General features: G+C 35.9%; 1 protein-coding gene across 1 annotated transcript in view; it reads right to left on the bottom strand.

The window, feature by feature from the left end:
- Positions 1-15,145, bottom strand: part of NAALADL2 (N-acetylated alpha-linked acidic dipeptidase like 2) — a 489,848-nt gene that overhangs the window by 60,807 nt on the left and 413,896 nt on the right. The window contains exon 12 of the mRNA XM_074878173.1: positions 7,404-7,499. Within this exon, the coding sequence (XP_074734274.1) occupies positions 7,404-7,499 (96 nt within the window). The remainder of the gene's footprint in view (positions 1-7,403; positions 7,500-15,145) is intronic.

The raw sequence follows: 15,145 nt of genomic DNA, 5'->3' as shown, positions 1-15,145 counted from the left end.
ATGGGGATTGCATCCCTGCCAAAACTACAACAGATGCTTCAATGAAATGCAAAGAAATTTCAAGCTGGTTGACTACAATGAAATTTTGTTTTGATTTTGAACTCTGGCAGGAAACAGCATTAATACTGTTCTTCACAGTATTATTCTACTGACTCAAAATCTTCACTCTCAGTCTTTGGGATTGTAAGAGTTTGCCACCTTAATGTTAATTTAGATATGTTTTATTATCTTATGTTTCATAAATATAATATTGAAATAGTTTATGGCAATCTCATGTATCCAGCTTTTGCAGTACAGAAGCATACAAAAAAAGAGCTCATTCACAGATACCATAGAGGAAGATGAAAACATTTAGCAGAGCTAGCATGCACCAAACCACGGATTTTGATTTTTAGGGAGATTACAGAGAAAGGAACTACCAAAGTTGTAGATATCATTGCATTGTCAAGATGAATGGTTATTCCCTATGCTCGTATTAGAGAATTAATGGGACTAGACAATGGGTAAATGGGAATATATCTATCCCTCCCATGCTTCAAAGGAACAGAACACTATGATCCTGTTAGAGAATTCCTCAAATCAACATTCCTGTGCTGTACCTTATCTCTGATCAAAATGTGATTTTCATTTACCAACAGTCCTGCAGTCCAGTACTTTTCATTCAGTTTTGTTAAAGAAAAGAATTTGACTGTCATCTTCTTGGAAGTGTTTATATTTTATTTTTTTTTTAAAAGAAAATATTACATTATGTTACACAAAAAACCTTACTTCTCCTAGAAATGGAAACACTCCTCTCTATTGCTGCTTTATTTAATGTTTAGAAGTTAACTTCACGACAGTAGTTAGTTTTATGTTATGTAGCTCCACGACTGAAGGGTAGAATAATCAGGATCACTAATAATTTTCTCAAGAGTTATCTGTCAGCATGCATAACTCATCGTAAAACCATTTATGTCACTTCTGGCATACCTTTCAACACTTTGGTGCCTGCCAAGGAACAAATCAATAAACGATTATTATTATTCCATGGCTGATACCGGGTGCCTCCAGTGGCATTCCTTGTTGGGGGACTGCCATTAAAGCTTTTAGAACAGCATAATCCGAGTCTTTTTAGGCTACTCTAGCGAGCATACCTCATAACACAAAAGTATTTTCAAACTTGTTAATAACTCCAATTGAGTGGTTACCATGAAACACAGTGCTGAATAACACTGATGAAACTTACTGAAAAATAGCACATACTTTTTCCGAGTATGCATTTGATAACAATGGAGTTTTACCTGACTACTTCTGGTCTGATGGGAAAATCCATTCCCTGCCACACAGGCACACATTTCTCCATTTTAATACTTGATATATGTATTATAAAACACACTTGAAATTACAAGGTCTGCAAATCTCACTTAAGACACTACTAAATTTTATATTGCAACACGTTCCTGTAATGAATGTCTTGGTTCTTCACCACCAGGAAGGCTACATATTTCTCTTTCTTTGAATCTTTCAGACCAGCCTGGGCCTTGCAGCAATCTACCCTAAATCCACCTTTAAAGTGCCAAGATCTAAGATAAATTGATCTGACAAGTGTTCTGACAAATTATATCTTCTAAGCACTCAGATTACAAATCTATCTCCTTAATAGCTGCACATTTCTCATTCATTTTACTTGCCACATTCAGCAATCTCCTCCTTTTTAAAGTGTTCATGAAATTAAGGTAACTATTGTCTTCAGAAAGCACAGGACACAATTAGCTGATTATTTGTCCTTCCAACGAAAAAATTTATGTTGAATTTTTTCCATTGTTACTTAGTATCAAGCCATTTACATAGAAAAAAAAAATCATTAAAGCCTTATTTCCCTCAGAGAGATGAAGGGCCTCAAATAATTTTCTGCCAAAATCAGCGTAAGGTTTTCCACCAGCTTGAATGGTCATATGAGCAAAGCACTCTGTGAGTGATATGCAGTGGCAAATGAGGTTCATCAAATTGAACACTAAGCACACCTCTGCTATCAAGACTGAAAGGTACTCATTCTGTGTCCTTCTTGACCTGCAGCTCACAATATGTGAGCACCGGGCTGAAAAATGGCAGGCTCCTTGTTGGAATATGAAGTGATGCACATGGGAAAAAACAACCTATAAGTATACACAGACAATCAGGACATATGCATTAGCTCATATCACTGAAGAAAGAAATATTCATGTCATCATGAATAGTTAACAGATAACAGCAGTCTAAAAGACCAATAGAATGTTGAAGATTATTGAGGAAGGAATAGAGAAGAAAATATTCTAGAGTCTGTACATTCAGTGATTCAACATGTTGAATATGGTATGTAGATCTAGTTACCTTAAAGCGAAACATGCCATAGAACTGCATAAGTACAGAGGTAACCTCTTATTAGGCAGGAACAACTTACCTATGAGGACAGCTCAAACTGGCTACTACACAGTTACAACACAGTTTAGAAAGGAAAGCAACTGGTATTGAAAAGTAAATAGACCACGTTTGTTTATTATTTTTCATACGAAAGGCATAAAAACCCTAGCGAGATAAACAAGTAACAAGTTTAAAGTCAGGTGGGGAGGGGGAATTAAATTGTGGGAAATGTTGATATGGGATGTAATGGAAGTTAGAATGCAAATGAATTTTAAAAGGGCATAGATAACTAACCATGTAACAGAGCTGGAAATTGGTGTAGAGGTGTGATTATGGGCCTAAGAAATGTCACACTGCCAGTTAACAGAAAGTGGAAAAGTATACCAGAGGAAGCATCATCCTACGATTCCCTGACTTTACATATTTATTCCCCAAGAATCTACTACTTGCTACTACCAGTAGTAGACTTTTGTACCAAGTGGAGTTTTGTTCTTATCTAGCAAGGCTATTCCTACTCTGGAGGCTATACGTCAACCATGAAGTAACAAACTTTTTCTGAAATGAGTCATCTTGGATAAATTGATTTGACCATATCCAATACTCTTGAACATACAAAAAAGACCCAAACCAGGTCAAACCCTCCTTCACTATAAAACCATCAATACACAAGAAATTTGGTAATGCATATTACCTTCTTAACATTTGCTTTTTCCAGGTGTTTCATTTTTTTTCTCCAGACATCTCAATTCTGTAACACCTTCACTGCCAGGTCTGAATGAATAAATCTCGATTTAGTAAAGTAAATATTCCTTTTATGATAATCACCATCCTGCACCAGTATGCCTTCTTGTGTTGAATTCAACATTTTCCGTTCCCAAACCTCAATTTGATATGACAAAGTAAGTATAGCTTCAAGAAATATATACAGAAAAATCACAGAAAAAAATCTCAGAATCATTTAGATTGGAAAAGACCTTTAAGATCATCGAGTCCAACCATAAACCCAGCACTGGCAACTGTGTCTCAAAAAAACCAGTTACTGTGCATGTTCCAATACATGCAGAGTCATTCAGATCAGGTCTCAGCTGGTCACTAAAGGAACCGAGGCTGCAATTTTAAACACTAAGTCTCTCACATAAGCACCTGTAAAATACATGCTTCTGCATATGGAAAATGGATTTTTTTTTTTCAGTGCTATGAAAATTATTTTTTTTGCATTTTTAAGCAGATATTTATTTGGCCATTAAGGTTTGCCAAAGGAAGCAAGATACAGGATTATTAATGGAAGCAAAAATTACTGTTAAAAATGAATTATTTATTGAACATGGATACTATAGTCAAATTAGCAATCACTGAAATAGAAGGAATTACATCAATATATGAACACACCATATTATTTCCCGAGTCTAGGCCTTAGCTTGTACCAGGCTTCTAAAGATCACAAAATCTTTAGTTCAGATATGGCAGAATGTTGCTTAACTTCACACAACAATAAGCTATCAACTCCAGACAAACAATATTTTGGGTTTATCTTCCAAGATTTGTATTCTCCCAAACCTCACAGGTCTTTCCTCAACTTGAACTTCCTACAATTTGAACCTCTATAATCTAATATCATGGAAAATTTGATAAATGACAAAAATTTTCATAGTCTTCAAATTCATTATAGCTGGTTAACAGTGTTTTGTACTACTCGAGTTCTGTAAACAAGGATTTGAATATTTGGTATTTGGATAAATAGTGGTAAAATAACCAGATATGTATCTGAATAAAGCAGATAGGAATATAGCATTTTCATTGTGTGAAAAATGTTAAGATTAATAAAAATACACTTGGTCTCAAATAAGAATAAGAAGTTACAGTTTCAAGTATTTTCACAAACCATTTTTGAGAAAAAAAGCCAAAGAAAATTATTAATTGTTGAATTTATTATATTTGAATATTTAATTTCTTTTAACATAAAAACCAGTTTTGTGTGAAAAGTGTTTTGAAATTAAAAGTTAAAATTTCTGAAGCAGTTATGAAACTTGTTTTATGGAACATACACGGTCAGTTGTCATGTCCCTATTGAGAAGTATTAATTTCCAACTGAGGAGTGTAAATTCTAACTACAAGCTAACTTCTCACTATGGATTTTTTTTTTGCAAATATGAGTAATTTAATATAAAGATAGAGATTTCTAATCTTCTGAAGTTGTAACTTGGCCTCATCTGTTCAGAGTGCCACAATGAAAATATAAAGATTTCAAGTTAAGGAATAGCATTAAAAGTGCTTAGTTAACTAAATAAATGATAGCACTTCCTTTAAATCCCATATCCAAGTAATATTTTTAAAGACTTCAGTAAGAAGCTAAGTCTTGATCACTCAAACTGTAAGGTTTCGAAGGTGTTCAGAGAATTGCATCAGAACTTCTGTAGTCTCATGAATACAACTTGCTTTGGCAACATAGAAGTCCAAATAAAAAGTATTTTTCCTTTTAGCTTGCTTACAAAAGTCAACAAAACTCTGTTTGCAAAGATACAAGATGAAATGGTATTTCAGGATGTATAATGTTTCTGTATTGTTATCCACATCTCTCTTTCACTCAAATAAAAATGTATCTCTCTAACTAGTCTAGCTCATAGACAACCATCAGGCATACAGAGTAACTGATAAATGTAAAAAAAAATTTTTAATAATCCACTCTTCACTAGAAGCAAAAATTGTCGAAGCAGCAAACATCATGTATCATTCATGTGCACAGTATAATAGGTAGAATTGTGCTAGCACTCATACACTGACCATGGATAACTGATCAGCAATGGATGGTACTGTTTAAAAGATTTGTATCTTCATGTGACTTGAATTTCCTTTCCTTTAGTAATTATAGATGTTTTTGTTAAAGCTAAACTGACATGTGTTTTTTCTTTTCAAAGAAATAAAACTTCATTAAGCTTTTTCCCCTTAAAGGGCTCACACTGAGAAACCATACGTGTGCAGTATAGAGTTTTGATAATGGAGACAGGAAAAACCACCACCACCACCAAAGCCCTAGCAACTTCCGAGATTGCCCAAAACATGGAAACCAGTGTCAGTTTAAAAAAGAAAATTTCTAAAATAAGATGACTGTTTAGAATTCAGACTACATATGCAGCAGCTTGTCTGCACTAACATACAGCCACTAGAATCAAATGTAGGACCGAAAGAAGATCTTACCAAGGAAAAGGTGATATGATGTCACCTCAGGTATGAAGCTGGATAAATGTTACCACACAAAGCCATATTAAGACCTTATATAAAATACTGTATACATTTCTGGACACGCAGCCAAAGAAAATGTTTTCAAATTGGAACAGATGACAAATGCTAGGATAAAGGACAGGCAAAGGAAAGCCCACCTTGTAGAAGAAGGGAAAGACACTGACCAGCTTAGTTACTCTGAGAAAAAGTTTGAGTGGAGGAGTGAAGGGAACCAAGATGTAACAACTCTGTTATCTAACTATAAAAAAAGAGTAAACAATAGATGAAATTTAGAAACCTTTTGCTCTTTCAAGCTATTCAGAAACTACTTTAAGATCGATTAAGTTAAGCTAAAGATGACAAAATTACCAGCTGAGGATCTCCCTCCACTGCTGCATATGCTATTCATCTTTATAAAACCATCCTGCGCTACAGTCTGAAAAGCAAAATGGAAATATAGTCATATCCTAGTTCAATGCTCATCAAGTTTTATCAAAGAAAATTGTAATGCTCAACGAACCTACTTAAAATAATTTGTAACGATTTAAAGAGTATCAAAATACTTCAAGTCATCTATCTAATAAATATTTTTCTCAGTTAGTCAACATTATAGATCAAATTCTAAAATACAGATTATTCAAATTACACATGGCCCATCACACACTAATTAGTAAATCACAAATTAAGTATGCAGTAAATAATCACGTACCTACTTCCCTCAGTCTTTGGGAGGAAATTTGGTGAATCTTTTCAGTCACTTTTGCATTAAGGATGGCTTAAAACCCATCAATTCCATTAAAAGGGCTTCAGAGAAGACTTGTGATTGTTCCTTAACTATCAGAGTCTGCCAAGCTTCAAAACCATGTCTAGGAATATGTGCTTCTTTTTTTAAAAAAGAAACCCAAGCAAACAAACAAACAGCCCCCCCCAAAAAACCCCAAGATCAGTCACTGTCTATTTTGCCAAAGATGCTGATCCGCCTACATGCTAAATCTGCACATTGCTGATCTTTGTGAATTTATTTTTGTTGTTGCCAAAAGAAATGTTTCAACAGCAGCTGCTTTTCCAAAAGAAGTAGCTCCGAATAAACAAAGAAATCTGTTTGTGAGGTCTACACAGCTCTGGTTTATAAGAAATTCAATTATAAGAACTGTACGAATCCATTAAGCTTGACTCATTTGTAGTCATGTCTCTGTAGAAATAGGGCTTGCTGAGCGGACAAAGCAAAGAGAGCACTTCAGAGCAAGGAGTAATTTGGATTGTGCTAATAAATAACACGGAGGGAGTATTATATTGGAGCGACAAGAGGGGAGTCAGAACACATTACGTTTGGGAGCGTCCCCTCTGTAGAGCACTCTCCAGAATCATGGGATGGCCACCCCTTCCTCCCATGGGAGCACCACTGTTACATCTTGTAAAACCAAGTCTCTGTGCATGTGAAGGTGCCCTCAGAGAACCCTCTTCACTGACAAAATTGACAGCAACAAAATTGCTACTTCCTGCCATCTAGTGGGGCTCAATGCCCTGCACTCATGCCAGTAAGTTTAATGTGAACCATGCAAAATACAATCGAATCACATAAAATTAAGCATTTGCACATAAAAGTGTTTTGATCACACAAGTTGACCAATGTAACAGTAAAGAATATTCCAAACGTGAATCTCAATGAAAAAAACCTCCATGACGTTTAACTACATTCAAAGTATTCACAGGAAAAAAATACATTATCTTTCAAAATTATTAACAAAAACAAATTTGGCCATGTGAAGGAAAGCAAGTATAAATGAGATCTTCATTTCTGTTACCTTTGCAATGGTCTCATGCAGGCTGAAGGAGGGATCCAGCTCTTCAGTTTTTGTTGTATGTACAGGAAAAAGAGCTTCGAAGAGAAAGCTGGAATTCTGTGAGAAAGAAATAAGAAGCCTTTTAGGATTCCACATTGATTTCCTCCTTCAAATGCTTATTGGATTTCATTCAGAGATTGAAAAACCCTTCAAATTGTTCTTAAGTTTTGTCGATTATTAAACTTATTTCACTGATCTAATTAACTGATTCCAAGTCCCTGAAAGAAGCAAAAAACCCTATGTCTTATAACTTTATTTCTGGAATGGCAGTTGTCTTTGTAATTATGCTTCCCAAAGCAGCTAAAAATTTTGCCTAGAGAGAGAAAAAAATATTCACACAGATTTCATTCTGAGCTAGGCAGCAATCAGACATTTTATTAAATACGTTATGATTTAGTCTTCAGAAGAAATGTAAACACAATAATCCAATAATATACTTTTATCTTCTGCAACCATCCTACTTCTGTATACAGTTATACCATCTACATAATATGGGGTTTTAGTCAATTGCCTAGAATTATATCCTTAAAGTTGACCACTCTTTTTAACACCCAGGCAATCTTAATATATTATTTGTACAAGATGTTTGCCTCTTCTTGTACTGTAAGAAAGCAAGAAGTTAGGTTGTGTATTTGCTGTCACAAGGAAACAACAAACTGATAGCCAGGTATGGACTGAAAAAAAAGCAAAGCAATACAAAACAAAACCCCAACCCTCAAAGGTGCACAGATGCCTAAAATGGAAATTATTTTAAATCTATGTTCCTGAACCTAGTATAATAACCCAGAAAAGAAAAATCTTTCTGTACATCCCTGTAACTCCTGAGACATACATCCTAAACTTTTCCTTGTTTTTTGTGGAGCTCCTATAGTTTTCCTCTTTGGGCATGACCTGAACTGTCCCTCTTGGAAAAGCTAGGAACCTAGTGCCCATCTAATTTTCACCTGGTATAAAAATAGGTGTAGAGGTGCACCTTGATGGACTGAGATGCTCAGTTTGGTAAGCATAGTGTGAACACACTCACTGTTCACCAACAGCAATGAGTTCAGTACAAAAGCACACAAACTATGGCCGAAGTTATCTCAGAGATCAGCAGGAGGATGTGACAGTGCATGAGTATCATGCCATTCTAAAATGTACTAGCTACAAGCAGTTCTTTTAAACGTACTCTTCAAAGTGAATTCTGATGCACAAATAACCAGAGGTGCATCCGCTGCATTTACCTATGTCCTGAAGAGGAACAAAACTTCACCTCAAGCCCTCTGTCAAACTCTGATTAGCTCTAGTCAACTAAGTTCAGCATCGTAATATTTTGTATTGCCTTTCAGAAGGCCTAAATCTTTCCTTGTCCATGAATCTCATTCTGGGCTTTGATTTTAATTTTGGATGTCAGCACCTAAATATATTATTGTGTTTAGCTAGAATATCCTAAGGTCCTTTACAGTATTTTGTATTTAGTGTACAATGCACTGTGTGCCACATAGAATCACACAGGCTTACCAGAGGGATCCATCAGGGACTGCAGAGGGACTACAAGCCTCTCATTAACATATTTCCTTGTAGGTGTCTCTATCTGAGTGCTGGAAAACGAGTCTTATCCTTTGCTGGCAGAATCTCTAGGGAAGTATCCTGTTTCAGATTAAGTTAGGCTAGTCCTAGAAATAACATGTTTTGCATACATCTTTTAATGCTACTGCTTTTTTTCTGGAGAGGGACAATAATAAGAATATAAAAAACCGTATCCATTAAGAAAGGTCAAGCAGAGGAGTGTGACTCATGAAATAAATACATTTTGCCAGATTCATAATCATAACATTTTATATATGCTTGTTCTGGAGCTTTACATAGGGCCCAATAAGGGAGTACCCCAATTCTGAGTGCAACTTTTCTTTCTATGAATTTATGCATAAAATAGTACTAGCAGCAATAAGAAGCTGACAATATCCCTGGCTCAGAAATGCCTAAATCATCATGAGATTATACTACAGTTACATCTGCATGAAAATAATTTTGAAAAATGTCTAGAGTCTTTTCAGATTGAATTCCAGATAAAATTTGCAGAAGCCCATGGTCCTGTATTTAAGATGAATAAGTTTTCTGGTTTAGATTATTTCCCAGACTCTAAGGCAATATTGACAATGTTCTGGAAACATGCCCTTTTCAAATACTGGCTTCTCATATCTAATAGACTAATATTTCTTCAGTTTTCTCCTCTTGATATATACTGATCTTCAATAGCTTCTGTCCTAGTACTCCAGAAATGACTCATACTTTTTACTCACAAAAGTGAAGCCCCTTTTTAGGGCCATTAAACCTCCTAATGATGCCCAACACATTCTTCGACAGCCATAATAAAGTTACTTGCATTCAGACGTTGCATGCTGAGCAGTGGTCAAATGAAGCTTTGGTTAAAAAAAATATTAAAACTGATCTGAGCTTTAACAGGATTGATTTGTTAGGTTGGCACCCCACTACCTTTTCACTTGCTAAAAACACTTTGTAGGGTTTATTGTTTTAAATATCAGGAAATGAGCAAATGAGAGAGACAAACAATTTAGATGCTTTGTTCTAGTTTGTACAACCTCTTCTTATGTGACTGAGCTTTCCTCTTTTGCATGCGGGGTTCTAAGCCATACAAAGACCGTAGAAAAATCATACTTTAGCTAAAGCAGCTGTTAACTTCAATTAAAAAAAAAAAAGTTGTTAAAAAGAAGCAGACTAAACCCTACCCTTTTCCTTGAAACAAACAATATAAAGTATCTTAACACATGTACCTTGGGGGATAAAAGGGTGGTAACCGATATATGCCTGCTGAATTGGAATTATGTTTGTACTATGCCGTGCAGTACATCACTAGCTCTTAACTGGGCACAGCATTGTTAGCTCTCTTCCCCAACCAGTGTGGGACACAAATACGTTATAATTATATCAGTGATGGGATATGTCAATATGCTCTGCTCAGAACTACTCAGCTTAGGTGTAGTTCCCTATAGATGCTCAATCCACCTCCTGAGCTAGTACACTCACAGCTAAATTAAGCTTCCTTCAACAGTGTGACATAGACATATTCAAGAAAACTCAGTGAAAGGTATGTTTCAAAAAGGTATGTAAAATTGCTGGTAAGTGTGCTGGTTAATTTTTTCTACAGATTAATGCCTCCATGATCAATAGTCTATCAGTATTTCCATACATTTCTAGATTATTTATGGTAGTAAGCTCCCACCACTTTCTTAAAAAAAAGAAGTAATTAGTACTGACTCATACAAATTTTTGTGTTCAGTGATGCATCTGTGTGTTGTATAATTTGTCACAGAAGTATCAGAATAATAAATGAAGTCATTCTTCCCTTCAGAAAACTATTTTTTTTTTTTTTTTTAGGTCTCAGGGAGAAGATGCACAAAGTCATTTATTATAAAGATAAAATACATACTTCAAGATTAATTCATAACACATATTCATCTTTGTTTTAAGTTTGTGCACTAATTTACAGAGCCATGTCATTTGACTTGGGGAAGGTTGAGGAACGCTGTCATTTTGCTACAGTAGTGCTAGCTGTTCATCATCATTCACATAATTACAATCAATAACTTAAAAAGAATTACATTATTTATATTCATTCTTGAGTACCTTACTGAGAGTCAGTGAAGGGAATGATTACTGAATTAGATTTGCTACACAAGATCAGATTATCGTTCCATCTAGACAAATATTCTTTCTCTGGAATCTAAAACTTGATGGATCAGGTGCCTGTAAGACAGGGAAACACCACTTCACCGGCTTTTATCCCACCCCACTCTAGACACACGTCTGCGGAGCAGGTCTAGTCCTACACTCATCTCGCATTCAATGGTGAGAGACACAAACACTGGCAGTATGCATTCACACCCATTCTCTTAATTTAAGTGCCTTCATGGAGCAGAAGTTCTTTGCTTCTCTTACACAACTTAAATGGAAAGAAATACTAGGTTGTGTTTGAATTACACAAGTGAATGGTGTGACTGAACCCCAAATTAGCTAGAGCTCTGATGTGGATCAGTCCTGGTATCCTCCTGGAGTCAAACACCTGAAAAGACAAACTGTATTTTTCTTTAAAACTTGTTTTTATGAGAACTGAATGCAGGACAACAACCTTTATTAAGAAGTAAAGGTACAACAAAATAAAAACCACATGTTCCTTCTCTGAAAGCCACTGAGCAATCAACCCTCCTTCCAACCTAGTGGAGACCACAGCATCTGGGCAAGGTAAACAGGCAGCCTTCGTTACTCCCTCAGCTGCTGCCTTTTAAATGAACATCACATGAGTAAGCAACGATCAGCAAATAAATCAAATCACATTTTGTCATCACAAGTCGCAAGTCATTTTGCTTACGATGGAATCGAGACTCTGCTGGCTAAGATCTTGAAAAGGAGTCATACAGAAACACTGCTTTAAGCAGTCTTGAGTACTTTTTCACGATTAAGCTTTCTGCCCAGAATACAAAGCCTTTCCCATGCAGTGCACATGAAATGAAACAGATTACTACGATTTTATATATTTGTACATATTTATAGATAACATTTATTTTTCTGTGTGTACAGACAGATAATACTTGCAAATAGTTAATCCAAGATTACTATTCAAAATAACCTGCTGACATCTGAAATATCTTGCTCTGTACTTATAAGGGGAAAGTTTTAAAACAGGTGTTGTTCCTTTTTTTTTTTTTTAACAAAAGACACCTCCATAACAAACTACTAGAAGGCAAACATACTCTGTTTCTCTTGCCTTTTATTGTCTTTCAAGCACTCTGCTTATCAGAGAAAGCTGCATGAACTTCCCAAGTAACAGAAGCCCACTCTTTATCCCAGGGAGCACATGGCAGAGAGCAGAGTTTAGATGTTTCAAGAGTACCTCTCAGCATTTAACAGCAAGAGCAACACTTTCCAACACTGAGAAACTGAATCAGATTCCTCATTAATTTTTTCAGCAAGCTTACAGTAACAAGCGAGTGTTGGGGTTTTTTAACAGCAATTTGCTAAGCACATTTCTAGCAAATACACACTAAGACATGCTAATCCAAAGAGCACTAAAACCAACTGTATTATTCCTTTATGTTTTTCACCCACAGTAGGAGTTACAGCTACAGTTGCTGTCCTTGTACTCTCCCACACTCACTTCCCTAAACAAAATTCATCTGCCTTCACTTCTAGTCAGGCACTAGCATCACCCCCACTTTGTACAATATGCAGAGTGTCCTATGTGTTGTGCAGCTGAATGCTCTCAAGATGATATCAATTTATGGAGAAACTTTTTCAAGGTCAGACCACTGTGAGACACTAAAATTTAGGAGATTCAACTTTCAGTCATGCCTATGAAAATTTTCTCCTTGCTGTTGATTGCCTTTTGTTCTTTAGCTACACAGCTATCCAAATGGATTATGAACATTTGCTCTTCTGATATGAAGCTATATTTTTATCATATGATCTGTACAATCTAGAAAGGACCACACCAATAAGCCTTGAATTCCCAGTGTAATGATTTTGTTTCTCTACGAGCTCTTCAGAAGAGAAAAGAACAAGCATAACATGTATTTGGAAGTGGGCTTCCAAAACTCCCCTTTGCCTCACCTTGCTTTTGGAATGATCAGTTAACCTGATCTTTTCAATACTCATTTAATGAAGCATTCTGTGAAATTAGAAAGACATTGATGTTCCACTTTTCAAATAATGGGTCACTTCTGATTAAACTTCGATTGAACATTCAACTTTCAATCTTAAAACAAATTGCCTCCTTTTCTTTTTAATTTGAACCCAATTTCCTGCTGCCCTTGAGTCTTGTGACAGTAATTAATTGATTTATGAATCGATTAAATGGGGATCGAACATGCAAGAAAAAAACCCTTAAAACCCCAAACTTGGCTTAGTCTTGCTTATTTATGATGGACACTTGCACTAAAATTCACTTCTGATTTACTAGACTCATTTTTCTAACTTATCCTTCCTCAACTAATTAAGGGAACAGAATGCTTCACCTTCCAAAGGTACTAAATTTGCCATCCCTTGTGTACTGTCTTATAGCATACCTTCAATTTATATGCCAACTTTCAACCAATGCATTTTAAATCATGAAGAAATCCCACAGCACTTCTGGTGATTTAATGTAAAACAGAGTAAATACCAAGACATACTTTAGAGATCTATTCTGCTGTCATTTAAAAAAACCCCAAATTTTACCACACACTGTTTTAGAGTTGGAAATACAACAAACAATTTTCTTTACTAGGCCAGGACAATGCTGCATCCACAGAGAGTCTTGTTTTCCTGACTAGTACTTTAGACACAGTTAAATTACTAGTTAGGAAACTCAAATTATGTAACTAGTAATTGCTTAACATGCTCACATTCCATACCTGAATAGATTTTCTTGCCTGCTGAATATTCCCCAGCATTTATAAGAAAACAGCCCTCTGTCCCTAACCTGGTGAATACTACACAAACACCTCCAGAATGTTTTTTTTCTTTGTTGTTTTGTTTTTAATGTAACGTGCAACGGACGTTTCTCCACTCAGAAATAATGCTCAATCTGGAAAAACTGTCTTTAGACTGAAGTTCTTTAATCAGTTTGCCTTCACCCTTGTTAATATTCGTCTGTATTGTCCATATTTGCACCAGCTTCGCCCTTCAGCACCCTCACAATATTTGTGCCACCAATTTTGTATTGCATAAAAGGAAAAGACTCTTAGGAAGATACAACAGAGAGCAAGCAGCGAGAACAAAAATCCTTCTGAAATTTGTACAGGTAGGCCGAACAGTATAAACATGCTAATCTATCACTGCTAAAGTCTGCAAAGCAAATACACAAAGAGGAGGATGAAAGCCAAGAGAAAGCTGCTTATTTTCTTCACATAGACCAGAGAATAATGTCTAGCAGAGGAGAATTTAGGGATATAAAGCTTCTGCTGCATCAGGATTGTGAATATAATCTGTTGCCTGTCCACATATATATACACACACACACATATGTATCTATATATATGCTGTGTCTGTTCTGTGAGCTATTAACCTGTTTCACTCTTTCTGCCTTTTTGCAATACAACAGCATGAGGAGTAGGATTGCAGCAACCTGAAGGACACACTCAAACATGCAGTGTCTGGTCAGTAAAACACAAAGCAAGTAGTCAGTGCTTACCTTCAGGATCAACCTGGGAAACAAGTTTAGTTGGGAGGTTGAATTCACCTGCAGAGCACACACTATAAAGTTATGCTAGTGCCCAAAACTATTACCCAGAAATCCAGAGGCTTACAACTGCAAGAGGACTTGTCTGCATCTGTATTCAAAACCATTGCCAAAAATTTGTCATAGCATGAAGGAGAAAGCCCTGTCAGAAGAAAAGATAAAGAGAGAGCAGTGAGCAGAACAAAAATACCTCTGAAATCTGCACTGCAGGCTTTCACTAATTCCTTCTTCCATTTTACCCTAAGTCAAGCAATTGGCAGTGTCTTGGCAGCAAATATACAATTGTATTTCTTTGTGAAACAGGTATTTCACCTCAGCTAGGCTAAAAGACCATTTCTTCTCCATATTTTTTTTTTTTTTCCTGAACGAGTGTAAGAGATTGAACCAAAGGTTTGACTGGAAGAAGGATGAAAAAAGTGTCATGGAAGAGGGTATCTCATAGACTAAAATGTGGCTTATCATCAATCTGGAATGCTTTTAGTTTGGG

Source organism: Strix uralensis, chromosome 9 (assembly GCF_047716275.1).
Source record: "Strix uralensis isolate ZFMK-TIS-50842 chromosome 9, bStrUra1, whole genome shotgun sequence".
NCBI lineage: Eukaryota > Metazoa > Chordata > Aves > Strigiformes > Strigidae > Strix > Strix uralensis.
Note: the sequence above shows the minus strand (reverse complement) of the source record. Positions and strands in the feature narration are given on the sequence as shown.